Source organism: Podarcis muralis, chromosome 13 (genome assembly GCF_964188315.1).
Source record: "Podarcis muralis chromosome 13, rPodMur119.hap1.1, whole genome shotgun sequence".
Classification (NCBI taxonomy): Eukaryota; Metazoa; Chordata; class Lepidosauria; order Squamata; family Lacertidae; genus Podarcis; species Podarcis muralis.
This window is the reverse complement of record NC_135667.1, coordinates 603,093-630,921: the sequence shown is the minus strand read 5'-3', so window position 1 is coordinate 630,921 and position 27,829 is coordinate 603,093. Positions and strand designations below refer to the sequence as shown.

The 27,829-nt window shown below is 47.2% G+C and overlaps 3 protein-coding genes across 3 annotated transcripts in view; 1 reads left to right on the top strand and 2 right to left on the bottom strand.

Annotated features, from left to right (window-relative positions):
* Positions 1 to 27,829, top strand: part of ARRB2 (arrestin beta 2) — a 233,660-nt gene that overhangs the window by 52,828 nt on the left and 153,003 nt on the right. The window lies entirely within an intron of this gene.
* The window catches only part of LOC144325238 (uncharacterized), a 74,463-nt gene that overhangs the window by 34,856 nt on the left and 11,778 nt on the right, over positions 1 to 27,829 (bottom strand). The gene's annotated exons all lie outside the window — the stretch shown is intronic.
* Positions 180 to 27,004, bottom strand: LOC144325035 (uncharacterized). Its single transcript, XM_077916702.1, is given in 12 exon segments — positions 180 to 2,761; positions 7,995 to 8,025; positions 8,027 to 8,134; positions 10,846 to 10,935; positions 13,940 to 14,919; positions 16,068 to 16,192; positions 16,776 to 16,790; positions 21,876 to 22,941; positions 25,592 to 25,640; positions 25,643 to 25,714; positions 26,554 to 26,570; positions 26,573 to 27,004. Coding segments are annotated over 12 exon segments (3,957 nt in total). The 5' UTR covers positions 26,667 to 27,004; the 3' UTR covers positions 180 to 1,451.

Genomic DNA, 27,829 nt, shown 5'->3' with positions numbered 1-27,829 from the left:
GGTTTAATTAAACAAAGCCCTGGTTATTATGCTGTAGTAACTCAACCCCCCTTTCTGACTATCAGTCAATCAACACTCAGACGCAGCAGCCCAAACTTTCCCTTTCTGCCTCTCTAGCTGACAGGACCTTAAATGCACCAGTTTTTTTTTACTTAAAAGAAGGTTTAGGTGTGCTCTCATTTTGACTCAAGAAAATTTTTATAGTTCAAATCAGGAAAAATAAATACAGTAAATGGACAAAAGTACAAGGATTCACAAAATGTTTAGGGGTATGTGTACCCTGTGTACCCCCCCCCCAAAAAAAAGCACTGAACTGCACTATTATACTATTTTGATACAGGTGTATACCACTTTAAAAACAAGCACCGGAACACTGCGCCTAAACGTGAAGCAGAAGCGCACAAAGGCACGATTTCTGAGAGTCTCATGACAGAGGTAGAGTGGTATAGTGGTTAGTGTCAGAGTATGACTTGGCAGACCTGGGTTCAAATTCCTACTTGGCCATGAGGCTCACCAGGTGTCCTTTCGGGCCAGGCACTGCTTCACATCCTGACCAAACTCAGAGGGTTATTGTCAGGATTAAAAAAGGACGGGATTCCATTCTTACAAATATTGTAACAGGTTAAGATCTGGTGAAATACAGTAACAACAGAAAACAGAAACAAAGGATTAAAAGAGGAGGGGGAGAACCATGTAGCAGCATCTTGGAGGAAAAGGGGGTATTTGAATGCAATAAATGAATTTCAGTAGGGACAAATATCAGGTTCTGCACGTAGGCAGGAATAACATGCATATATTGGAAAAGGATCAAGGGCTCTTAGTAGACCACAAGCTTGTATTGAGTTAACAGTGAGGTGCAGCAGCAAAAAACCCCAACTAATGCTATTCTAGGCTGCATCAACATACAATCATAGAATCATGCAGTTGGAAGGAACCCCAAGGGTCTTCCAGTCCAACCCCTGCAATGCAGGAATGTTGTGTTGCACACATTTTGTCTCCATAATGGCTTTGATGATTCTGGGGCCAAACCTTTGGAACCAGAGTTCTGGATCGGCTTCATCCCTGACAAGCTGGAATGGGTGTAGAAGAGGAAGACCAAGGGGATCATGGCTCTGGAAACCAAGACTTCGGAGAAATGGTTGAGGGAGCTGGGATGTTTATTATGGAGGAAAGAAGATGGAGAAGGAGATGTGATAGACATATCTAAAGGGTTGTGCCATGAAGAGTGAGTAAACTTGGTTTCTCCTACTCTGGTGGAAGGAGGACCCAAACCAATGCATTCAAGATAAAAGTAAGGAAAATCTGACTAAACATCAGGCAGAACTTTCTGACAGCAAGAACTGTTTGACTCTGGAACAAACAAGTACAGGTGGGGGTGGACTCTTCGTGAATTGAACGTTTTAAAGCAAAGGTTGGATGACCATCTGTCATGAATGCTTTTGTTGAAAATCCTACATTGCAGGGGGTTCAAGCAGATGGGACTCACCGTCCAATCCAATGCAACAATTCAATGATTCTTGGGGAATCTGATTCTCCCCGCTGTGAGTTCTTTGATGGGAAGTGAGAAAGGACTCCTGACTAAAACACTCTCCACATTCCAAGCATTTATATGGTCTCTCCATTGTATGAATTATTTGATGGGAAATGAGATGGGAGTCCTGACTAAAACTCCTTCCACATTCCAAGCATTTATGTGGGCTCACCCAGGTATGAGTTCTTTGATGGGAAGTGAGACCTGCCTTCTGTGTGAATCTCTTTCCACATTCAAAGCACTGAAAAGGTCTCTCCCCTCTATGAATAATCTGATGGGAAGTGAGTTTAGTGCTCTCATTGAAGCTCTTTCCACATTCTGAGCACTGATAAGGTTTTTTATGAATTCTTTGATGGGCAGCAAGGGTGGCACTCTGATTGAAACTCTTTCCACATTCCAAGCACTGAAAAGGTTTTTCCCCTGTATGAATTCTTTGATGGACCGTGAGTAGGTCACTCCGACTGAAACTCTTTCCACATTCCAGGCACCGATAAGGTTTTTCCCCTGTATGAATTCTTTGATGTGAAATGAAGCTGCACCTGTGACTGAAGCACTTTTGACATTCCTCACACTGATATGGTTTCTCCCCTGTATGAATTCTTTCATGAATAATGAGATGACCGCTCCGAGTGAAACTCTTTCCACATTCCGAGCACTGGTAGGGTTTCTTCCCAATGGGATTTCTTTGATGGGAAGTTGAATGGGAGCTTTGATTGAAGCTCTTTCCACAATCCAAGTATGGAAAAGGTTTCTCCCCTGTATGAATTCTTTGGTGGAAAATGAGGCTGGACCTGTGACTGAAGCTCTTTCCACATTCCAGGCATTGAAAAGGTTTCTCCCGTGTATGAATTCGTTGATGGGAAATGAGCTGGAACTTTTGACTGAAGCTCTTTCCACATTCCAAGCACTGATAAGGCTTCTCCCCTGTATGAAGTCTTTGATGGGTAGTGAGGCTGGACCTGTGACTAAAGCACTTTTGACATTCCTCACACTGATATGGTTTCTCCCCAGTATGAATTCTTTCATGAATAATGAGATGACCCCTCCGACAGAAGCTCTTCCCACATTCCAAGCACTGGTAGCGTTTCTTCCCAATGGGACTTCTTCGAGGGGAAGTTGAATGGGAGCTTTGATTGAAGCTCTTTGCACACTCCAAATTTTTATATGGTTTCTCCTCTGTGTGGATTTCATCATGGTCTCCCTTGTCCTCCATTTCCAATTCATCATCCCCTGCAACAAAGAGAGAGATGAATTAGAGGCTCAGCAAGAAATGGAGAACCCTAATTATTGAACAATGCTCATTAATGCTTGTGAGAGAGGAAGAACTGGAGCGAGATAGATGGAGGACTTATTTTAGGGTTCACTGCCTTTGTTGACTGGCATTCAGAGACATCTTTATGGGAACCTGAGATCCCAAAACCCTGGCTCTTTTCTGGGATGGATTTTGCTTGGCCCAATCATGGAATCTGTTCCATCTCTAATATCAGTTGTCTTTGACAGAAGTGATGACTCCAGGGTGGGGGAGGCTGGCTAGTTTTGGGCTGTCAATACCCTGCCAGTAGAGATTATGTGATGATTTATGACAGCCAGGGCAAAGATACCAGTATCACGCTCTCCCTTTGAAGATTGGGAGATGAATTGGGATGAACCTCACATGCTCTGAAGGCGCCACTTTTCACACTGAGATAAGAAGTTTCTTTTCAGGGATTTTCAACGTTAAATACAATGAAAGCCAAACTAAATAAAAATAAAACAGAGAGAATAAATGGAAAAAGAAACAAACAAATAACAGAAGAAGAGAAAAAGAAAGAAGCCCTCTATCAAGGTTGTATCTTAACCGTTATTCTGGAGCAGAGGAATGGAGGAGCCATGGACAGAAACACTAAGAAACATTCTGTGATGGGAGAGAAAGAGCTGGCAGAAAAATGATCTTTTGTTCAAACTGAGGTAAACTCAGGGGGAAAAGCCACCAAGCAGCTGGTAAACTTGTCGGGGGGGGGGGGAATGGAAGAAGTGGAATGGAAGGACTTTTACGCTTCTGGTCAACACCCAGATTCAAGGGTGGCAGTTCTTTAGAACCCTTCTGGGGATTGTGAATAAGTTCAGGCAGAGGGAGGGAGAGAACGAGGCATGTCCTCTCCCGGACGTCTCTGGGAAGAATCAGAGAGACTAAGGTGCATCTAGATGTTGGTTGACCCCATGACTGCCTCCATGGAAGAAGAAATGAAGGGGACACTGGGAGTGAGTTCTCTGCCAAAGAACCAGCCTCCAGAGCCTTTTTATGAAGCGTGGAAAGATTCCTCCTTCAATTTGGCTAATTGAATGAAACTAAGAGCCCTCTCTGGACAAGATATGCAACGCAGGCTGCGACTTAACCAGCTGTCGTGTAGGAACTGGAATTTCTGAAGATATTTAAATGGAATTTTAACATGGGAAAACCCCTGCAGCAGACCTGAATAGAGAAGGAGGGGGGGCAGACTGTTTTATGTTACACTATTTCCCCCTGTGCTTTCCCTGCCCTCTCCTGATTAGTGAAAAGAAGAAGCAAGTGTCGAGAATGTGGGACTTTTGGCTGAGGAAAGAGGAGGGCAGATGCTTTTATGTTTTACTGGGAATTTGAAAAAGTCTTACTATGCCTGCCCTCCTCTGACGAAGGACTGACTGATTGGTCATTCGATTTGTGTTTACAATCATTGTTTGCTGTTTCTGGAGGGAGAAACGCAGGAATTGCAATTTACGACTCTTCAGACTAGCAAGAATGCAGTCTACTCTGTTACTATGGAAGGACCTCAGGCCATGAAGAGGTTGAGAGGAGTGTGACGCAGCTTGGCATAGAGGCGAAACAGGTGACCTGGAGGTACAGGACAGGATGTGCCTGCTGTGTGTTGGAGAGGGACAGAGACTCTAATGGCCGGGCTGTTTGATAAATTATCCTGTTTGAGAGCCAGATTTATCTGAGGTTGTAATCTCTGTGGAGGAATATCTGAAGTGACCTTGGGCAGCATGAGCAGGAACATAAGAGCTGCAGTTAAGCAGCAAAAAAACTGGATCTGAACAAGGAAAATGCGGAGGTACAAGTTGGAAGACAACAATGAACTCTGAAAAATGGAACTTATTAAAATTCAAGCCAATGTTTAAAGGGAAGATGGAATAATAACCACCTGTTGTCATTGAATATATATACAGGGTGAGTCTTATTAAGGTTCACTTTTTCTGTATGCAGGGATGTAAAGGAGCAGCTGATGTATAATGATTTTGGTTAATACTAGGGACGCGGGTGGCATTGTGGTCTAAACCACAGAGCCCAGGACTTGCCGATCAGAAGGTTGGCGGTTCGAATCCCCGCGACGGGGTGAGCTCCCATTGCTCAGTCCCTGCTGCTGCCAACCCAGCAGTTCAAAAGCACGTCAAAGTGCAAGTAGATAAATAGGTACCGCTCTGGCGGGAAGGTAAACGGCGTTTCCGTGCGCTGCTCTGGTTCGCCAGAAGCGGCTTAGTCATGCTGGCCACATGACCCGGAAGCTGTACGCCAGCTCCCTCGGCCAATAAAGTTAGATGAGTGCCGCAACCACAGAGTCGTCTGCAACTGGACCTAATGGTCAGGGGTCCCTTTACCTTTAGAGGATGTTATCTAGATATTAACTGAGAACAATAAACAGCAATAGGGGTTCATCTTGGGCATATACATGGAATGGAAAGCCGGTTTGGGAAAATTATATGAAACTGAATTAATAAGGAGGGAGAAAGGTTGTTTTCTGCTGCTCCAGAGAAGCGGACACGGAGCAATGGATCCAAACTGCAAGAAAGAAGATTCCACCTAAACATTAGGAAGAACTTCCTGACAGTAAGAGCTGTTCGACAGTGGAATTTGCTGCCAAGGAGTGTGGTGGAGTCTCCTTCTTTGGAGGTCTTTAAGCAGAGGCTTGACAACCATATGTCAGGAGTGCTCTGATGGTGTTTCCTGCTTGGCAGGGACTCGATGGCTCTTGTGGTCTCTTCCAACTCTATGATTCTATGATTCTATGAATTGGTTTGCAATTGATTTGCAGCAATTTGGAAGAACAAGAAAAAATAAATGAAAGAAGTGGAAATGGAAGGACTTTTCTTCTTAAATCAAGGTGGGACATTATGGCCAACAGGAGATAGGATTGGGGACAAATTAATGAACATATAATAAGTAAAGGATTATTGATTATTATCCAGATAAGAAACATTTGTTATACTGGACTGGAGGAAGAATTTTCTTGATAGCTAGTGATAATAACAACTGGACTTTTTGCGTAGAAAGCAAAATGAACGAACTTGAGGTGTCTGGGGTTGATGATTGAGAAAAGACCGCCTAGCAGACTGAGGAACAGCTGGGCACTGTCTTGCAATGCAGCTGGATATTATCCTGGAGCGAATGCTCTGAATACTTTGAACCATCTGAATATACAGTACATAATGGGCAGAGGGAGAATGGGAAGTCTTCTCTATTTATTTCCTTTATTTCTGTTTTCCTTTTTCAATGATACTTACTGTAGCTTTACTCCATTTTTTTTTTGTTTTGTTAGTTATCTTTTTGTCCTTGTTTTATTTCGTATTTTGAAGTGCTCTACGCTGGTCTGATGAGGATATTCACAGAAAGCTGCTGTATTACTGATGAAGGACTCTGCGGGAGAGGCAGGGAAGGGATCATCTCCCAGGGAAGGAGGTTGGGAGAAGAAAGGGAAGTTCCCTGGTGAGAGCTGGAAGCCTCGATAAGGGTTAAGATCTACCACTGGTAGAGGGCACTGTATTTTATTTTTCTTCTCGCTCACTCTCTTTCCCCTGTTTTCTGTTTTTTCTTTCTCTCTTTGTTACTGTTCTTTTCTTCTCTATGTTTATATAGATTAGTTGGTTTTTAATTCTATTGAAAACTTACAACAACAAGCTACTTCACTTTCCCTAACCACTCTGAAACCTACATTTAAAAAGGACTGGGCAGTTCAGACCAGCCTGATCCTTGTTTAAAAAGGCTGTAGGTGGCGCTGTCAAAGTCCATCAAAATCTGGGAGGTTCGTCACATACCGTATTTTTCGCTCTATAACACGCACCTGACCATAACACGCACATCGTTTTTAGAGGAGGAAAACAAGGGAAAAAACATTCTGAATGAAACAGTGGATGTATCATTTTTGTGCTTCATGCTGTGGCCACAGACATGTGATCTGATGGTGAATTTGGGGTGACCCAATGCAAAGATCCTGAGAATCCCTGTGGATCCATGCTTTGTAACCACGTTTTTGCACCATTGCAGCCCCAGGCAACAGTGGGTGCGTGCTTTTTTTGGTGCAGGCTGTAGCCATGGACATGCTATGTGATCTGATGGTGAATTTGGGGTGACCCAATGCAAAGATCCTGAGGATCCATGTGGATCCATGCTTTTTAACCACGTTTTTGCACCATTGCAGCCCCAGGCAACAGTGGGTGCGTGATTTTTTTGGTGCAGGCTGTAGCCATGGACATGCTATGTGATCTGATGGTGAATTTGGGGTGACCCAATGCAAAGATCCTGAGGATCCATGTGGATCCATGCTTTTTAACCACGTTTTTGCACCATTGCAGCCCCAGGCAACAGTGGGTGCGTGATTTTTTTGGTGCAGGCTGTAGCCATGGACATGCTATGTGATCTGATGGTGAATTTGGGGTGACCCAATGCAAAGATCCTGAGGATCCATGTGGATCCATGCTTTTTAACCACGTTTTTGCACCATTGCAGCCCCTGGCAACAGTGGGTGCGTGATTTTTTTGGTGCAGGCTGTAGCCATGGACATGCTATGTGATCTGATGGTGAATTTGGGGTGACCCAATGCAAAGATCCAGAGGATCCATGTTGATCTATGCTTTGTAACCACATTTTAAGTGGGGAGCGAAGGAAAAACAAAGAAGGGACATGAGAGGGGTGTGCAGAGAAGCAGCTGGCTAAGAATGCTGGAGAGGGATTTAACGGGTGGGAGGCAAAAGTTCCCCCCCCCAAGCCAGCCATCTCTCTCTCTCTCTCTCTCTCTCTCTCTCTCTCTCTCTCTCTCTCTCTCTCCTCTCCCTCCCCCCCTCTCCCTCCCCCACTCTCTCTCCCTCTCCCCCAGCAGTACCGGAGCACAGAGACGACACTTTCCCCTCTGCTTGCCTGGAGGGGAGGGGCTTTCCCTGCTCTTTGTTCCGTTTCAGCAATCACAGCAACGAAACAGAGGAGGGTGGGCAGTAAGACCCTGAGGCAGAATGCAGGAAAGCTGCCACTTCCTCTTTTCAGGTTTCCCTTCTCCGTGACTCGCGATTTGACTTTTGCTTGATATTTTGGCTCCAGGGACCACACATTCGCTCCATAACACGCACAGACATTTCCCCTTCCTTTTTAGGAGAAAAAATCTGCGTGTTATAGAGGGAAAAATACGGTATATGTGTATGGAATTTCAAAACATATTGATCCAGCGGGGAGCCTTACCAAGAGAGGCCATGATCCCACAATTATCACCTATTATTCTCCTCTATGACTTCTGTATGCAGAGCTTTCTGGTCAGAGTCCAGCAACGCCCACTCCTCACCCAGGAATCGAACAATGACGCCTTCAAAGCCCAGTGAAATCTAAGAAGAAAAAGAGAGAGAAAGGTCCTCCTCTTAGCCAGTATAAAGATTATCTCCTATGAACTGATTTGTTGTTTCCCACCTGGGCTGTTTTAATGGGATTCTCTTGCTGCACATTGTAAGTATGGGTGCTCCTTTTAACATCTTACTGGAATTATTTTGTGTTTTGTTGTGTACATTGGGCCAACTTCAAGAGGCATACGGGGACACAAGGTGGAGGGGGGGGGAGCCCAGTTTTGCAACAGGTGGAGCTGGTTAGGCAGAGGTCAGCAACCTTTCCCAGCCGTGGGCCTGTCCACTGTCCCTCAGACCTTGTGGGGGGCTGGACTATATTTTGAAGGGGAAATATGAACAAATTCCTAAGCCCCACAAATAACCCAGAGATGCATTTTAAATAAAAGCACACATTCTACTCATGTAAAAACATGCTGATTCCCAGACTGTCCATGGGCTGGATTGAGAAGGCAATTGGGCCGGATCCAGCCCCCGGGCCTTAGTTTGCCTACCCATGTGGTTACGTGTATCCTGGCCACGGTTTTTTATGGACTGGAAACTGGTGGGAAGCATATTTTAGTATTTCTACTATTTAGAAAAATAAAACAGAAACTACTGTTAAATAATGCTAGCGACGTTCAGAAGGAAAAATAAGGGGAGGGGGCTGTTCCTTATTCTCAGCAATGGAACACCCTCCCTCAGAAGGTGGTGGACTCTCCTACCATGGAGGTTTTTAAAGCGTCATGGATACTATCATTGAAATGGCTATATTACCGTGGTTTTGACTAGATGTCCCTCAGGGTCCCTTCCAACTCCACAATTCTATTAAAGTCTCCTTTGCCGAGTGCGTTGCCAGGTTACCAGACGTCCCTGTTTCCCGGGGACAGTCCCCGGATTTACAAATCAGTCCCCATACAAAATCCATTGAAGTTGAAAAGTGTTCCCGGAGTAATTGAAAAAAATCTGGTAACCTTAACTCTACGTGGAGCTGCCTTTGAAGAGGACTGGGAGACTGGTCCAAAATGTAGCAGCCAGATTACGGGCTGAGCTCCCGCACTTGATTTATGGCATCTCTATCCCCCCCCCCTTTTTCTCCAAGGAGATCCAGGGGGCATCCATGGGTCTATCCAGGGACGTCTTTTCTATTGGGCGTAGTGGTGCTGCGAGCCAGGGTGCCAAGCAGTGGAGGGCGCCAGGCGAAGTGTCCAGGGAGGGGAGAGCGGGGAGGTATGAGAGGCGGAGCGGGGGCTTGGTGCCTGTGCGCCTCCAGCACCTGTTGGAGGCAGGAAGGCTCCGGATGCTTCCGCACAGGCCAGAGCTCTCTCTGCTGGCTCCGCAACACACCACCTCCTCGGCTGCTTACATCCCAAGCTCTGCACGTTCAGTGGTACCTTGCAAGACGAATGCCTCGCAAGACGAAAAACTTGCAGAACGAAAGGGTTTTTGGTTTTTTGAGTTGCTTTGCAAGACGATTTTCCCTATGGGCTTGCTTCACAAGACGAAAACGTCTTGCAAGTTTGTTTCCTTTTTCTTAACACCGTTAATACAGTTGCGACTTGACTTCGAGGAGCAACTCATAGAACGCGGTGTGGTAGCCTTTTTTGAGGTTTTTGAAGACTTTGGTGATTTTTGAAGCTTTTCCAAAACTTTTCCGAAACCGTGCTTCGCAAGACGAAAAAACTCGCAGAACGAATTAATTTCGTCTTGCGAGGCACCACTGTAATAAACTTGACTCTGCCACCACTTCCCCCGTCCACTCCAACAGAGATCCCTGGGCTCAAGGCTACGTGCTGCAACTGCTGCCCCTAGCACCCCTCCCTCCTTCCCCTGCTTCTCCACCGCCTTGCATGGAGCCTACCTCCTCCCGCTGACCCCCACCACCTCGGCACTCCTTCACATGAACTGTGTCATGCTCCCCCCCCTTCCTCCCCAAGCAAGGATGGTGAGACTGTGGCTGAGCGAGCGTGCTTCTCTGCTGCAGCGATGCAGACGGCCTGGCTTGCTTCGCCTGTCCCTGCCCGAACGAGACCCCTGCCTGCCTGCCTCCCGTGCCGCCCCCATTGCGCCTGGCTGCTGCCCAGCCCCACACCACGATCTCACCACGGCAGCCGATGTCCGGCTGTGTGCGAGGGTGGGAGCAGCCTTTCCTAAAAAAGGTCAACAACTTTGGGGTCCCCCCCTTATAAAAGGTCTGGGGGGTGCCGGAGGGATCTTTGCACCACTGCGCCGGATATGCTGAAGCCGGCCCTGGGTCTACCCCCCTACCCATTTCGCCCAACATTTTAGTGGAAATTTCTGCATTGCACAGGGTTGGACTAGAAGACCCGTGTGGTCTAAACCCCTGAGCCTCTTCTGGTTGCTGATCGTGAGGTCGGCGGTTCCTGCCAAGCTAGCATTTCGAAAGCATGCCAGTGCAATAGATCAATAGGCACCGTTCCAGCGGGAAGGTAAACCCCGTGCGCTCTGGCCCTCCGCACGGTGCCCCGCTGCGGGAGAAGCGGGTTAGTCCTGCTGGTCCCCTGACAAAGGCCGGCTCCCTCCAATCCGGCTGGGAGCCGCACCCCAGAATCCCCTGGGACTGGACTTCACTGGGTCCTGCCCCTTTTACCGGGGAGGGGGCAGGGGGGGTCCCACGCTGCATGGATTTGGAAGACCCCCCCCTCTGCCCCCTCCCCTTCTCCCCGATGCACCCTCTGGGGAAGGGAGAGGAGGCTCACCAGATCCCAGAGGAGAGCGGGTGGATCCCTTCCTCTCCAGCAAGGCAGGCGCTGCGGAGGGAGGGGCTCGGGAGGACCAGCCTCCTTCCTCTACTTTTCCTGTCCGCTCTAGGAAGGCAGCTCCGCTCCTCTTAACCCTTGGCCTGCCGTGCACCCCTTCTCTCCCTCTCCAAAGCAGGAGGATTTGGGGGCCCCTCTTGGCTGGCGAGCTGAGCTGCTCCCTCCCTTGGAAACAGCAGCTGGAGGGGAGCTGGAAGGGGGAAACCCCAGCGGGGAATCGGGGGGGGGGGGGTTGGGGGGACCCCCTTCCTCCGCGGGTTGTTTTCTCTTCTCTTTTTTTTTATATAAATTTTTTATTATGGTTTTTACAATATTACAAAAATAGAAAAAGAAAAAAGAAAAAATACAAATAAAAAAATAGTTAAAAACAATCAATCTTTTCATCACTTATTTTTCATTTACTTGTTTCCCGGACCTCCTCGTACCTCCCTTTTTTGTATTCCAGGTCTATTTATTAGCTCAGCAGTTTCTTTCCCTCTTTATTTTACCCTGATCTTTAATCTTAAATTATTATAACATTAAATTTTACTTATAAAAAACCATTTTTTCATATTCTTTTGTACCATTACAGCTAGAAACCACTTAATTTCAATCCAACATCATTCTAGCATTCATTAATTTTGGTTTGTTTTCTCTTCTCTCCCCTCCGCCCATTCTTCATCGCAATTCCCTTCCTTCTGGCCCAGGAAGAGGGCAAAGTCCCAGGCACTTTTCCAGCTCAAGGAGGCAGGCAGAGCGCAACGCTCCTCCAAAACACCCCCACTTTCAAACCACAATTTTAAAAAGCCACAACTAGACAATACTAGGAAATCAGCACCTAAAGAGGTTCAGCAGACGCCCCAGGGCCCCAAAGAGGAGCCAAGAGGCAGCAAATATCAGACTGGATTGTGTGTGTGACTGACAGCCGAGTCTGGGGGAGAGAAGGATCCCCAGCCAGTCAAGGGGGTCGAGGGATCCCCTGGGTCTGGCGCCCAAAAGAACCCATTGCTGAGAGGAGAGAGGGAGGCTGAGGGAAAGGAACCTGGGCTGGTTAAAAGGATTGAACTGCCACACCTGCCATAACTAAGGAAAGGAGCGAGAGGGAAGTAACAAAAACTGATCTGAGCATTTTCCCACCTTGTCTAGAAACAGGAACATCTACCTGAAGTGTAACAGCTCATTTTAGCAACTGAAGTTTAAGAAAAGTTGTTCATATGGTACTGTGTTTAAGCCTGTGACATCCTTATATTTAAGAAATAAGCTAACTTCTACCTGAAAGTATGCATCTCCTGAACCAACTGTTTCAACCAACCGCTTTTTTGTAAATCAAACTTTTCTTATTCTGTCTGAGACTCCCTTAGTTGAAGTTTCCCTCACACAAGACCCCCACAAAAATTGCAGAAATTCATTTAATTGGCGTACCATGCGGTGGGTGTGCTAAATTTCACTGGGGGCAGTTAGCAGAGTGAATCCGCTACAGTGTGCAACTTGCAGGGAACAGTATCTGACTTACACCCCTCTCCTTCTCTTCAACCTCCTGCATTATTTGGGTAACACTACTGGCCCATCTTTTAGGGATGTTGCAAGAGTTTGTTTTTCTGAAGCACATTTAAACATTTCAGAATGCAAAGTTTATTTCTTTGTGTTGTGCCACCACCCCCTTTGTTCTGGCAGGGCCCACACACTCCTGTGCCACATTCCCAATCCATTCAGGGAGCACAGCTAGAAGCTGGGACTTTATTGTGCCTTTCTAGGCTTGCCATACGTCAGGAAAATTCCTGACATGTCTTAGTTTCCGGGTGTAAAATTGGTGTTGGGGGTTTTGCCAAATTGGCAAAATGTCAGGGAAAAACCAGATGTATGGCAACGTGATGGAAAAAGCAGTGGAAACAGCTCAAAAAGTTAAACATCACTATGGGGGGGGGAGAGATTTCCACAAGAAAGTCAACAATTTGGGTTTCTTCAACAACTTTGCAGGTGTCAGGAATCCTACTTGACTGGCAACCCTAAAGGTAAAGGTACCCCTACCCGTATGGGCCAGTTGTGTCCGACTCTAGGGTTGTGCGCCCATCTCACTTAAGAGGCCAGGGGCCAGCGCTGTCCGAGGACACTTCCGGGTCACGTGGCCAGCGTGACGAAGCTGCTCTGGCGAGCCAGCACCAGCACAGCGCACGGAAATGCCGTTTACCTTCCCGCTAGAAAGCGGTCCCTATTTATCTACTTGCACCCGGGGGTGCTTTCAAACTGCTACGTGGGCAAGAGCTAGGACCAAAAGACGGGAGCTCACCCCGCTGCGGGGATTCGAACCGCCGACCATGCGATCGGCAAGTCCTAGGCGCTGAGGTTTTACCCACAGCGCCACCCGCGTCCCTACCTTTCACCAAACACACCCTTATTCCCACTGCCACCCCAAAGAACTCCTATCTGAAAACTTCACCCCTAACGTAGAAAGGAATTACAAATCTGGTGTAGTATACCTGTTTTATTGAAAAATGAAAAATAAATTCATGTTTGTGTACATAAGCATGTGGTTTCAAATGTTCCTGCTTCTTTTTTACTTAATTACAATGGTAACAATGTGCATCTTTATGCTGTTCCTCTACTCCTCTACTACTTATCTAACCAACCCTCCTTCACAACTACCACCCCCTCTCACTCTTCACTCCATCCTCCATCAGTCTATCCTGAAGAGGCCAAAAACCATCTTGGCTGCGAGTCCTGGAATACCATCTCCCTGACTTGCAGGCATTTCCCCACCTAGATAGGGAGAGAAGGGCCGAGTGAGATGGATGGAAGGAGAGACTCCAGCTACAAAAGCTGGGCTGCTGAACAGACTCTTTGGCTTAGGATATTTTTTTTGGGGGGGGGGGTTGTTGTTGTAGGGTTTTGAATATTTATTTTAGATCTTGTTGTGATTTGTGTGGTTATTCTTCAATTCGGTTGTGTATTCTGCTGTTTTATTGTTTACGACTGCTTTGCTATTTATTTGATTTATTACATTTGTATGATGGCTTTCACCCAAAGGTCTCAAAGGTTTGGTGGCCATCTGTCATGAACTCTTTTGCTGAAAATCCTTCATTGCAGGGTGTTGGAGAAGATGACTCTCACCATCCAATCCAATGCAACAATTCAATGATTCCTGGGGAATCTGATTCTCCCCGCTGTGAGTTCTTTGATGGGAAGTGAGAAAGGACTCCTGACTAAAACACTCTCCGCATTCCAAGCATTTATACGGTCTCTCCATTGTATGAATTATTTGATGGGAAATGAGATGGGAGTCCTGACTAAAAGTCCTTCCACATTCCAAGCATTTATGTGGACTCTCCCAGCTATGAGTTCTTTGATGGGAAGTGAGACTTCCTTTCTGAGTGAATCTCATTCCACATTCCAAGCACTGATAGGGTTTCTCCCCTGTATGAGTTCTTTGATGGAAAGTGAAAGAGTCGCTCCGAGAGAAGCTCTTTCCACATTCCAAGCACTGAAATGGTTTCTCCCCTGTATGAATTATTTGATGGGCAGTGAGTTTGATGCTTTCACTGAAGCTCTTTCCACATTCCAAGCACTGAAAAGGTTTTGTATGAATTCTTTGATGGGAAGTGAGATTATATTTCCAGTCAAAGCTTTTTCCACATTCCCAGCACTTATATGGTTTCTCCCTTGTATGGATTTTTTGATGGGAAGTGACATAGGCCTTTGTACTGAAGCTCTTCCCACATTCCAAGCACTGATAAGGTTTCTCTCCTTTATGAATTCTTTGATGGGTAGTGAGATTTTGTTTCATGTTGAAGCTCTTTCCACATTCCAAGCACTGATAGGGTTTCTCCCCTGTGTGAATTCTTTGATGGGCCGTGAGATGGGACCTCTGATGGAAGCTCTTTCCACATTCCAAGCACTGATACGGTTTCTTCCCAATGGGATTTCTTGGATGGGATGAGGAATGAGAGCTCTCTCCACACTCCTCATTTTGACATGGGTTCTCCACTGTGTGGATTTTGTCACGAATTCGCTGGTTCTTAGTTTCTAATTCATCACCACCTGCAACAAAGAGAGATATGGATTTGAGCATCAGGAGGAAGGAGAGTCCACAATTATTGAATAAAGCACACCACTGCTTCTATTGTAGGAAGCCCTATGGGGAATTAGATGTGAGGTCTTAGTAAAGGAATCACTGCCTTTCTGGACTGGCATTCACTGAGATATTGATGGCAACCTGACTCAAAAGGCCTGGCTGTTTTCTGGGACGATGGGTTTTTTTTGGCCTTATCATGGAAACCGCACCATCTCCAAGGTCAGTAGTTTCTTTGGTCACCCAAAACTGACAAGCAGAAACAGAAAATCTGACAGTCCAGGTAACCACATTGAATCCCGAATTATTCCAACCAGCTCCAGTGACTGACAATGCAGCAAGTTTCAGAGAATAGCAAAGAGATATTGGTTTCTCTCTTTTTTGTTTTTATTTTCTTCTCTATCTTTATTTAGATTAGCTTGGTATTTATTCTATGTTGAATACTTTCAATTAAAAAATAAAACCTGACAGAAGGAGTGTCTCCTCCCCCATCGTTCTGCCCGGACACTGAGGTCCTGCTCCGAGGGCCTTCTGGTGGTTCCCTCCCTGCGAGAGGCCAAGTTACAGGGAACCAGGCAGAGGGCCTTCTCGGTAGTGGCGCCTGCCCTGTGGAACGCCCTCCCATCAGATGTCAAAGCGATAAACATCTACCTGACATTCAGAAGACATCTGAAGGCAGCCCTGTTCAGGGAAGCTTTTAATATGTGACATTTTAGTGTATCTTTCATCTTTGTTGGAAGCCACCCAGAGTGGCTGGGGAAACCCAGCCAGATGGGCGGGGTATAAATAATAAATTATTATTATTATTATTATTATTATTATTATTATTATTATTATTATTATAGAAGCTATATCCGTTTCACTAACCACTCTGAAGTCTACATTTAAAAAGGTCTGGGCAGTTCATACCAGCCTGATCCTTGTTTAAAAAGGCATAAATGGAGTAATAATATTCACAGGCAAAACAGTCAACGGTGCACCATTCAAGGTAAATTGTGTGGGTTTGAGAATCCCAGATGCTGTAGGTGGTGCGGTTCAGCTCCATCAAAGTCTAGGAGGTTCACCACATAGGTATATATACGGAATATCAAAACAAAGTTCCAACAGGGAACCTTACCGAGAAAGGCCATGATCCCACAATTCTCCTTTATAACTTCTGTATGCAGAGCTCTCTGGTCAGGATCCAGTAATGCCCACTGCTCACCCGTGAAACAAACAGCGACGTCTTCAGAGAACAGTGAACTGTTAAAAAGAGAGAGAGAGAGAGAGAGAGGTCCTCCTCTTAGCCAGAATAACGATTATCTGCTATGAATTGTTTTGTTGTTTCCTGCCTGTTAAGTACTGCACAGTTTTAATGGGATTCTTTTACCACACTGTTTAAGTATGGATGCTGCTTTTACCGTCTTAATGGAATTATTTTTGTGTGTTTCATTGTGTGCATTAGGCCAACTCCAGGGCCCCATGGGGCACAACGTAGAAGGGGTGGGAAAGCCCCACTGGGCAATAGATTTGGCTGGTTAGGTGAATCATAGTTACTGTTTTTTATGGTTGGCAAACTGATGAGAAATGTATTTTAGTATTCCACAATAAGTAGACAAATAAAACAGCAATGATCAATAAATGATGGTAACAACATTCAGAAGAAGAATTAAGGTGAGGTGGATGTTCCTTAATCTCAGTACATAAATCTTCTTCAATAACATTGTCAGTCTTTGTTAAGGGCAGTTTTGACAGAAGCCAAGAGGAAGAGGTGAGAGATTCCTTCAGAGGCGCCCTGCCTGCCCCACCCCTCCGCCTCTTTCCCCACAAGGCCCCCTTCCCCTACCTGAGCTGGTTCCACAGTCACTGCTTCCTCTCCGCCACCAAGAAAAGATGGATGAGGAGGTCTTGCCAGCAACCTTATATCACCTGCAAGAGACAAAGGTAAGTGGAGTGCATGACGCTTCTCTCAAGACGTGATTCATTGCCTTTCTAACTAAAGGTGGACCTTAGAGAAAGTACAGATGTCACTCAGGAATTTCCAGAGGGACAAATGTAAGGTTCTTCACTTAGGCAGGAAGAACCAGCTACACAAGTGTAAGATGGAGAACGTAGGGGTTTTCGTAGACCAAAAGCTGAACATGAGTCAACAGTGTGCTGCAGCAGCAAAAAAGGCTAATGCAATTCTAAGCTGCACCCACAGAAGTCTAGTTTTCAGATAAATGGAAGTTACAGCGCCACTCTATTCTGCCTTGGGCAGACCCCACCTGGAGCTCCATGTCTGGTTCTGGACACTGCAATTCAAGAAGTATATTGACAAGCTGAAAGGTGTGCAGAGGAGGTCAACTAGGATGATCAAAGGTCTGGAAGCCATGCCTTATGGGGAATGGTTGAAGGAGATGGGGAAAAAGGAACCTGAGAGGAGGGGAATTGACTCAATGTATTCAAGGAGCTTCTGTCTAAACATCTGAGGGTAAGGTGTGTTTGACAGTGGAACAGATCCCCTTGTAAGGTGGTGGACTCTCCTTCCATGGATAGTTTTTAAGTGTCATGGATGCTTTGACATTCTTGCATTGCAGGGGGTTGGACTAGATGACCATCAGGGTCCCTTCCAACTCTACAATTCTAGGATTCTACTGAAGTCTCATCTGCTGAGTGCATTGCCCTCTACATGGAGCTGCCTTGGAAACTGCAGCCAAATGCAGTAGCCAAATTATAAACTAATTACTGGCTGAGGTCCCACTCTGTATTTATGACATTTCTATCCTCTCTCTTTCTCCAAGGACATCCAGGTGGCATTTTAGTGGAGATTCCTGCACTGCACAGGGTTGGACTAGAGGACTGTCCTGGGGTCTCTTGAGCTTCTTGATCAGGAGGTCAGCAGTTCAAATTTGCAAGACGGGGGGAGCTCCCGCCAACCTAGCAGGGTTGAAAGCGAGTAGATCAATAGGTACTGCTGTGACTCCGCACGGTGTCCGGCTGCGGGAGAAGCGGGTTAGTCCTGCTGGTCACCTGACAAAGGCCGGCTCCCTCCAATCAGAATCCCCTGGGACTGGACTTCACTGGGTCCTGCCCCTTTTACCGGGGAGGGGGCAGGGGGGGGTCCCACGCTGCATGGATTTGGAAGACCCCCCCCTCTGCCCCCTCCCCTTCTCCCCAATGCACCCTCTGGGGAAGGGAGAGGAGGCTCACCAGATCCCAGAGGAGAGCGGGCAGATCCCTTCCTCTCCAGCAAGGCAGGCGCTGCGGAGGGAGGGGCTTGGGCTCGGGAGGACCAGCCTGCTTCCCCTTCTTTTCCTGTCCGCTCTAGGAAGGCAGCTCCGCTCCTCTTAACCCTTGGCCTGCCGCCTTCCCTCTCTCTCCAAAGCAGGAGCCTCGCCATCCCCGCCAGGGAGGATTTGGGGCCCCTCTTGGCTGGCGAGCTGCGCTGCTCCCTCCCTTGGAAACAGCAGCTGGAGGGGAGCTGGAAGGGGGAAACCCCAGCGGGGAATCGGGGGGGGGTTGGGGGGACCCCCTTCCTCCGCGGGTTGTTTTCTCTCTTCTTCTCTTTGCCTGCCCCTCCCTTCTGCCCCAGCAATGAGGGCCAAGTCCCAGGCGCCTTTCCGGCTCGAGGGGAGACAGAGCTCAGCCCCCCTCAGAGCAGCCCCCCTTTCAAGGCACAGTGTCAGAAAGCAGCGAGGAGGCAATGCTAAGGGGGGCGGGGGGAGGGGAGAGAAAGAGATGGACAGCTGAGCCTCGGCAGAGTCTGGAGCTGCAGTCCCTCAGAAACGCCACCAGGGGGCTGGAGCCTCTCTCTGATTGGCCAGCCGGAGGCAGGGGGCGGAGCCAGCCCTTTTGGCGGGAAGATGAGAGGCGCCTTTTCTGAGGGAGTTTGGAGGCTGGAGCAGAGAAGGGAGGAAGGGAGGAAGAAGAAGAAGAAGAAGAAGAAGAAGAATATGATGATGATGATGATGATGATGATGATGATGATGACGACGACTGAGAGGCTGTGTCTGAGGGAGCAGTGGAGCAGTGGCTCTGGTCTGGGTGGAAGATGCTCCCTGAGGAGAATCTCTGTGGCCAAAAGAAGGAGCCTGGCAGCTGAGCGAGGAAGAGGGGCTAGGGGGGAAAGCGAGGCTGAGTCGGGGGGGAGACAGGCTCTGGGAGTCTCCTTCCAGGCCGGAGGGGAGAGAAAGAAGAGGGCCGAGGGATCCCCTGGGTCTGGCGCAAAAAATAAAACGCCTCAGGAGGGGCATTGCTGAGAGGAGAGAGGGAGGCTGAGGGAAAGTATTAGGCTGTGAAGGAACCAGGGCCATGCAGAGGCAGAGCTAGCTGCTCTGGCACCTGGAGCAGCACACAAGCTGTGCACCTGGGGCAGGGCTAGCCACCCACAGGGGAGCTACCTGTGGCAAGTGTCCAGGGGGGCAATGTCACCCCCCCCCAGGGATGACACTCGGGGCAGCCCACCCTCACCGCACCCCCCTTCCTCTAAGAGTGGGGCTGTTTCAAAAGTATTTAACTGCAACACCTGCCATAACTAGGAGAAAGACAGTGAAGCCACAGTAGCATTATTGGGGTCATGCTACCGGTTCACCTCACAGGTACCGTCTTTTTCGCCCCATAGGGCACATCGGCCCATAGGGCGCACCTAGTTTTTTTGGGGGGGAATAAAGAAAAAAAATTATTTCACCCCAGGCGCGGGGCTGGGGCGGGGGAAGCCCGAGCTTCCCCCGACCCCAGCCCCTACAACAGGCTGCTATCCGCAAGGCTTGCAGAGAGCTGCGCGAAGCCTGGGGGGCACTGAGCTCAGCGCCCCCCAGGCTTCGGGGTGCAGACACCGACCCCTCTTGCTCTCCAGGCTTCAGTGAAAGCCTGCATTCGCCCCATAGGTCGCACACACATTTCCCCTTCATTTTTGGAGGGGGAAAAGTGCGCCCTATAGGGCGAAAAATACGGTATGTTGTAAGAGTTTCTTTTTATGAAGCATTTTGAACACTTCAGAATGTACCAGGTAGAGGCTGAGTTTATCTCCCCATGTTGTGCCGCCACCACCTTCGCTCTGGCAGTGCCCACACCCTCCTGCGCCACCTTCCCACTGTATTCAAGGGGCCCAGCTATGAGCTCAGTCTTTACTGGGTCTTTCACCAATAACCCCCTTTCTTCCCGCTGCCACCCCGATGACTCTTATCTGAACACTCACAACCAACATACGAAGGAATGAGGTGTCTGGAGTATAACTGATTTATTAAATAATAAACAAGAAGTTCAAGGTAACTTTGTGTACATAAGCATGTGCTTTCAGATGTTCCTGTTCCTTTTTTTTAAAAAAAAAGATGTTCCTGTTTCCTTTCAGATGTTCCTGTTTCTTTTTTTTATTAAAACTGAAACAAGGGGCATTATTATGCTGTTCCTGTTCTACTGCTCTAACCAACCCTGCTACTACCCCCTCACTCCCCACTCCAACTGTCTCTACTGAAAAGGCCAGATACCATCTTGGCCGTGAATCCTGGAAGACCTGCTCCCTGCCTTGTAGGCCTTTTCACAAGTGGCCTGGAAGAGTAGGCCCTAGAGTGACTGGTGGACGGACTGACTCCAGCTACGAAAGCTGAGGCTACTGAATAAACCCGTGGACTTAGGAGGTATGGTCGGGCGTTCTGAGCTTGGTATTTGTATCTTTATTTTACATCTTGTGATTTATGTGGCTATTCTTCAGTTTGGTTGTGTATTTTTTATGAATTATTTCTAACGACTTTAATTTTATCTATTTATTTGGCTGTTTGTAAAATATTATACCACCCTTCATTCAAAGATCTCAGGGCGATTCATGGTGTAAAAATACAATATAAAAATAAAAAATGCATGCACACTTTCTGAGAGTTTCATTATAGAGCTAGTGTGATATAGTGGTTGAGTGCTGGACTATGACCTGGCAGACCTGGGTTCAAATCCCCACTCAGCCATGAAGCTCACTGTGTGAACTTGGAGGCCAGGAACTGCTTCACAGCCAAACTTACCTCACAGGATTATATAGTCAGCATTAAATGAGATAGGGAAGAACCGTGTAACACCACCTTCAAGGACAGGGTGTTATAGGAATGCAATTCATGAATTCCAATAAGGACAAATGTCAGGATGTGCATTTAGGCAGGCACAACCAGCTGCACAAATATAAGATAAGGGACAACTAGCTAGCCAGTAGTACACATAGAAAGCATCCAGGGCTCTTATGTCAACAGAGTGAAGCACCAACAAAGAAAGGCTAATGCTATTCTAAGCTGCATCAAGACAGGAGAATAGAATCATAGCACTGTAGAGCTGGAAGGAGCACATAGCGTCCTTTAGTCAAACCCCTTGAAATGCAGGAAAGATATGTTGCCAACATGGCGGGAAAGGAGGTTTCAGCTTCCTCTCAGTAACGCAGTTTATGCACTTCATTACGGATGATGCATTTTGGGTTACCTCCATCCCTTTTGCAAGCTGCTTCCTTTGTATCTCCACAGTGGCTTTGATGTCTCGAACCAAACCTTTTGTGCCAGATTCTGAATGAGCTTCATCCCTGATGAGCTGGAATGGCTGCAGAGGAGGGAGACCAAGGCGATCAAGGGTCTGGAGACCAAGCCTAATGAGGAACAGTTGAGGGAGATGGGGATGTTTATCATGGAGAAGAGAAGATTGAGAAGGAGATGTGAAAGCCGTCTTCCAGTATCTAAAGAGCTGGGCCATGGAAGAGGGAGCAAGCTTGCTTTCTCCTGCTCCAGTGAAAGGACCCAAACCAAGCAAACTTGCTTTTTCGTGGGAAGGACCCACACCAATGCGTTCAAGATACAAGTAAGGAGAGTCTGATTAAACATCAGGCAGAATTTTTTGACAGTAAGAACTGTTTGACTTTGGAACAAACTAGTTCACGTGGTGGACTCTTCTTGAATTGAACATTTTAAGCAAAGGTTGGATGGCCATCTGTCATGACTGCTTTTGTTGAATATCAGGGGGTTGGAGAAGACGACCCTCACCATCCAATCCAATGCAACAGCTCAAAGATTCTGGGAGACTGTGATTCTCCCCGCTATGAGTTCTTTTATGGGAGGTGAGATAGGACTCCTGACTAAAACTCTTTCCACATTCCAAGCATTTATATGGTCTTGCCCCTGTATGAATAATTTGATGGGAAATGAGATAGGAGTCCTGACTGAAACTTCTTCCACATTCCAAGCATTTATATGGGCTCTCCCAGGTATGTGTTCTTTCATGGGAAGTGAGATTGCCACTATGAGTGAATCTCCTCCCACATTCCCTGCACTGAAATGGTTTCTCCCCTGTATGAATTATTTGATGGGAAGTTAGACCTCCCTTCTGTTTAAAGCTCTTCCCACATTCCAAGCACTGATAGGGTTTCTCCCCTGTGTGAATTCTTTGATGGGAAGTGAGCTTGGCGCTTTCCCTGAAGCTCTGCCCACATTCTAAGCACTGATAAGGTTTTTCTCTTCTATGAATTCTTTGATGGGAAGTGAGATTATATTTCCAGTTGAAGCTCTGCCCACATTCCAAACACTGATAAGGTTTTTCTCTTGTATGAATTCTTTGATGGGAAGTGAGAGTGGCGCTTTGACTGAAGCTCTTTCCACATTCCAAGCACTGAAAAGGTTTCTCCCCTGTGTGAATTCTTTGGTGGATCATGAGTTGTTCCCCCCGAATGAACCTCTTTCCACATTCCACGCACTGATAAGGTTTCTCCCCTGTGTGAATTCTTTGATGGGAAGTGAGGCTGCACCTGTAACTAAAGCTCTTCCCACATTCCAAGCACTTATACGGTTTCTCCCCTGTATGAATTCTTTCATGGATAGTGAGATGACCCCTCTGATTGAAGCTCTTCCCACAGTCCAAGCACTGGTAGGGTTTCTTCCCAGTGGGAGTCCTTTTTTGGGAAGCTAATTGGGAGCTTTGACTCTTTCCACATTCCAGATATTTACTTGGTTTCTCCTCTGTGGGAATTTCATCATGGTCTCCCTTGTTCTTCATTTCTATTTCATCACCATCTGCAGCAAAGAGAGAAATGGATTAGAGCCTCAGCAAGAAATGGAGCCCCCAATTCCTGAAAGTGTTTTCTTTTCTATTTTGTATTTTTCCCACGCCCTAAATTAAGTTCTTTCTAATAGCATGGTTGGTGAAGCTTTTTCGTCTTCCCACTTTGCCATACCAGATTCAAGCATGCCAGCTGTGTTTGACATCATGACCCTCCAAGTCTAGGAGCTGTGTGTTTCCAGCAGTATCCAGTCTTTTATCCAACACAGGCAGGCAGCTTCAAAATACAATTCCAACTATGGGAGTGCAGACCCTCCTTTGTCTTTTATATCAATGAGAATCTTATGTTTTATCCTAGGTTTATTGCCCCTCTGAATAAACTTAAACAGGTCCTTTTTGTCAATCTTTTAGGCATCGTGTGTCATTAAGTATTGGGATTGTTTGGAATAAAAATAGAATTTTTGGGAGAATATTCATTTTTATTGCCACAATTCTCCCCATTGCATTCTGTCCCGTGTATCTAAATCTTTTTTAAAAATTTCCCCAAGTTTTTGTTGGAGATTCATTTCCCGTGTCTGCAGTCATGGGATTGTTGTCTATCATGTGACGGTGTATGTTTTGCATTCCACAATGTGGGAAGTGACGGAGACAGGATATTTGTGCTACTGTGTTCTGTGAAGCGGGACTATTGTCCTTTGTTTTCTCTCTCTGCTGTGTGATGAGAAAGAGGATGGAGCTGAGTCAGAATGCTCCGAGTGTATTATATGTCAATAGATTAGGCAAAACGCTGTGCTACTGGTTCTCTTACGCAAACTGCGAATACTCTGCGGATCTTAAGTGTGCTGATGCCTTTTGGCATTAGTTGCTGTGATGTTCGGGCAGAAGAAAGCTTTTGAAGCTCCCGAGTGATCGACCAGGAGGGAGAGAACATGCCAGTCAGGCATGTGCCTCTGCCAGAGTCCTACACAAGAGTAGGACACTCCTAACAGTTTTCACATAGTTATCATTATAGACATTATGATCGTTTGTCGATACCCACATTCCTAAACACTTCTCTTCTTTCTCTATTTCCCAGCCAGTAATTTCCCCTAAATTCATTTTAGCTTGGTTATCCATGTTTTTAACTAACATTTTGGTTTCATCTTTATTTATTTTAAAACCCGCCAATTTTCCAAATTCAATTATCTCCTTTAATAACTCTAATATACCTTCTAGAGGTTCTTCCAGGGTTAAGACAATATCATCTTTTGTTTTATAATTTTGTTTGCCGACTTTTATTCCCCTATTTTTGTCATTATTCCTAATATTTACAGTAAAATTTCTAAGGTAAGGATAAATAATAACAGAGAGAGTGGGCACCACTGGTTTTTTTCCTTTCCTAATGTTACATTTCGCTGAGACAACATTGTTTATTATAATCTTTGTCCATTGTTCCTTATATAAAGCGTTAATGCCTCTTAAGAAAGAAGGCATTACCTGGTTCCATCTTTTCCTTCTCCGTTTTTATAATACTTAACTTTTTTGTCTTTTTCAGTTCTGTTGTTTTCTTCTCTATATTTACATTAGCTTGGTTTTTGTTGCATTGTATGTTGAAAACTTTCAATAATAATAATAATAAAAAGGACTGAAGCTACATCCACTTCCATAACCACTCTGAAGCCTGCTTTAAAAAAAGGCCTGGCCAGTTCACACCAGCCTGATCCTTGTTTAAAAAGGCATAAGTGGTGGAAGAATACTGGCAGGCAAAACATTCAGTAGCCTCCATTCAAGGTACCGTATTTTTCGCTCTATTGGACGCAGTTTTTCCTCTCCCAAAATTGAGGGGAAATGTGTGTGCGTCCTATGGAGCGAATGCAGGCTTGTGCCATAGCCGTGCGCAACCCCTCCGGCAGGGAGAGGCTGCACGGGGCTATGGCTTCTTTAGCCCTGCGCAGCGTCTCCCGGCAAGGAGAGGCTGCACGGGGCTAAAGGGGAAGCCAAAACAGCGAGCGGGATCCATCCCGCTTGCTGCCTTGCCTTCTTCCATAGCTGTGCACAACCCCTCTGGCAGGGAGAGGCTGCACGGGGCTATGGATTCTTTAGCCTCACGCAGCCTCTCCCAGGAGGTAGAGGCTGCACGGGGCTAAAGGGGAAGCCAAAACAGCGAGCGGGATCCATCCCACTCGCTGCCTTGGCTTGTTCCATAGCTGCGCGCAACCCCTCTGGCAGGGAGAGGTTGTGTGCAGCCTGTAAGCTGCTCTTTGGGGCTGGGGGGGGGAATTTCCCCCCCTAAAAACTGGGTGCGCCCTATGGTCCGGTGCGCCCTATGGTGCGAAAAATATGGTAAATTGTGTGGATGCAAGAATCCCAGATGCTGTAGGTGGCGCTGTTCAGCTCCATCAAAATCTGGGAGGTTCACCACATATATGTATGGAATTTCAAAACAGATACAGTGGTACCTTAGGTTACATACACTTCAGGTTACAGACTCCGCTAACCTAGAAATATTACCTCGGGTTAAGAACTTTGCTTCAGGATGAGAACAGAAATTGTGCAGCAGGAGGCCCCATTAGCTAAAGTGGTGCTTCAGGTTAAGAACAGTTTCAGGTTAAGAATGGACCTCCGGAACCAATTAAGTACTTAACCCGAGGTACCACTGTATTAAGCTTCATCAGGCAGCCTTACCCAGAGAGGCCATGATCCCACAATTCTCAACGATAGCTTCCCTTTGCAGAGCTCTCCAGGATCCAGCAACGCCCACTGCTCACGCCGGAAACGAACAGCTATGTCTTCAAAGGACAGTGAACTCTTAAAAAAGAGAGAGAGAAAGGTCTTCCTCTTAGCCAGTATGAAGATTATCCTCTATGAATTTTGGGGGTTTTTTTCCGTTTCCTGCCTGTTAAGTACCGCACTGTTTTAATGGGATTGTTTTGCCGCACATTTTAAGTATGGGCGCTTCTTTTAACATCGTAATGGAATTATTTTATTGTTTGTTTTGTTGTGTGCATTGTTCTCCCAATGCCCCAAGGTGAACTTCAAGGAGCACATGGGGGACAATGCGCAGGTGCTGGGGAAACAGATGGGGCTGGTTAGGCGAATCCTGGTTAGGCCTGGACGCGCACCAGTGGGACATGGGGCTTGCTCAGCTGGGGAACGAGAAGACCCAAAGAAGCCCTCCTGCCCCCCAGCTGAGCCTCCCCAGTCCCCCTTGCCTGTCTTAAGGCAGCGGGTGCGTCACCCACTGCTGCTTTGAAATGGGCTCCTTTCCAATATAGTGATATACCACCCTAGTGTGGTGTTTAGCTGGCGGTACCTTAGATGTTGAAAAGCAGTTATTGCCCAGCCTTAGTCCTGGTTACTGTGGGGTTTTTTAATGGTTTGCAAACTGTTGAGAAGCGTATTTTAGGATTTCACAATAAATAGACAAATAAGGCTGCAACGATTGATAAATAGCGGTAACAACATTCAGAAGGAGAATTAAGGTGAGGTGGAGGTTCCTCATTCTCAGCACATAAACTTTCCTCAATAACATTTTCAGTCTTTGTTAAGGGCAGTTTTGACAGAAGCCAAGAGGAAGAGATTCCTTCAGAGGACCCCTGGCTGCCCCACCCCTCCGCCTCTTTCCCCACAAGGCCCCCTTCCCCTACCTGAGCTGGTTCCACAGCCGCTGCTTCCTCTCCGCCACCAAGAAAAGATGGATGAGGAGGTCTTGCCAGCAACCTTATATCTCCTGCAAGAGACAAAGGTAAGTGGAGTGCATGACGCTTCTCTCAAGACGTGATACATTGCCTTTCTAAATAAAGGTGGACCTTAGAGAAAGTACAGATGTCACTCAGGAATTTCCAGAGGGACAAATGTAAGGTTCTTCACTTAGGAAGGGAGAACCAGCTACCCAAGTGTAAGATGGAGAGCGCAGGGGTTTTCGTAGGCTGCACCCACAGAGGTCTAGAGTCCAGATCAAGGGAATTAACAGCCCCACTCTATTCTGCCTTGGGCAGACCCCACCTGGAGTTAGGGGCACCACAATTTAGGAAGGATATTGGCAGGCTGGGAGGTGGGCAGAGGAGGGCGACCCGGGTGATCTGGCTGCCCCACCCCTCCGCCTCTCCCCCCACAAGGCTCCTGCCCCCAACCTGAGCTGCTTCTCCTCCGCCCCCAAGAAAAGATGGAGGAGGAACCTTCCCCCTCCCTGAACGGTTCCACCTTTTACCGTGGAGGGGGCAGGGGGGGGTCCCACGCTGCATGGATTTGGAAGACCCCCCCCCCCTCTGCCCCCTCCCCTTCTCCCCGATGCACCCTCTGGCGAAGGGAGAGGAGGCTCACCAGATCCCAGCGGAGAGCGGGCAGATCCCTTCCTCTCCAGCAAGGCAGGCGCTGCGGAGGGAGGGGCTCGGGAGGACCAGCCTGCTTCCTCTACTTTTCCTGTCCGCTCTAGGAATGCAGCTCTGCTCCTCTTAACCCTTGGCCTGCCGTGCACCCCTTCTCTCCCTCTCCAAAGCAGGAGGATTTGGGGGCCCCTCTTGGCTGGCGAGCTGAGCTGCTCCCTCCCTTGGAAACAGCAGCTGGAAGGGGGAAACCCCAGCGGGGAATCGGGGGGTTGGGGGCACTCCCAGGGTCATCTAGTCGCACCTCCTCCTGCAATGCAGGAATCTCAGCTGAAGCATCCACGACGGGTGGTCATCTGTTTAAAGACCTCCAAGCAAGGAGAGTCCGCCAGCTTCCCAGGGAATCCTTTGGTCCAGGGTGATGGATGTACAGATGGACTCCAGCTACAAAAGCTGAGGCTGCTGAACAGAGACTTGGGTTTAGCAGGTTGGGGGGGGGGAGTTGTAGCTGTAGGTTTTTGTATAGTTTAGAACTTCTCATGATTTATGTGGGTATTCTTCAGTCTGGTTGTGTATTCTAAAGTTTTATTTATTGTTT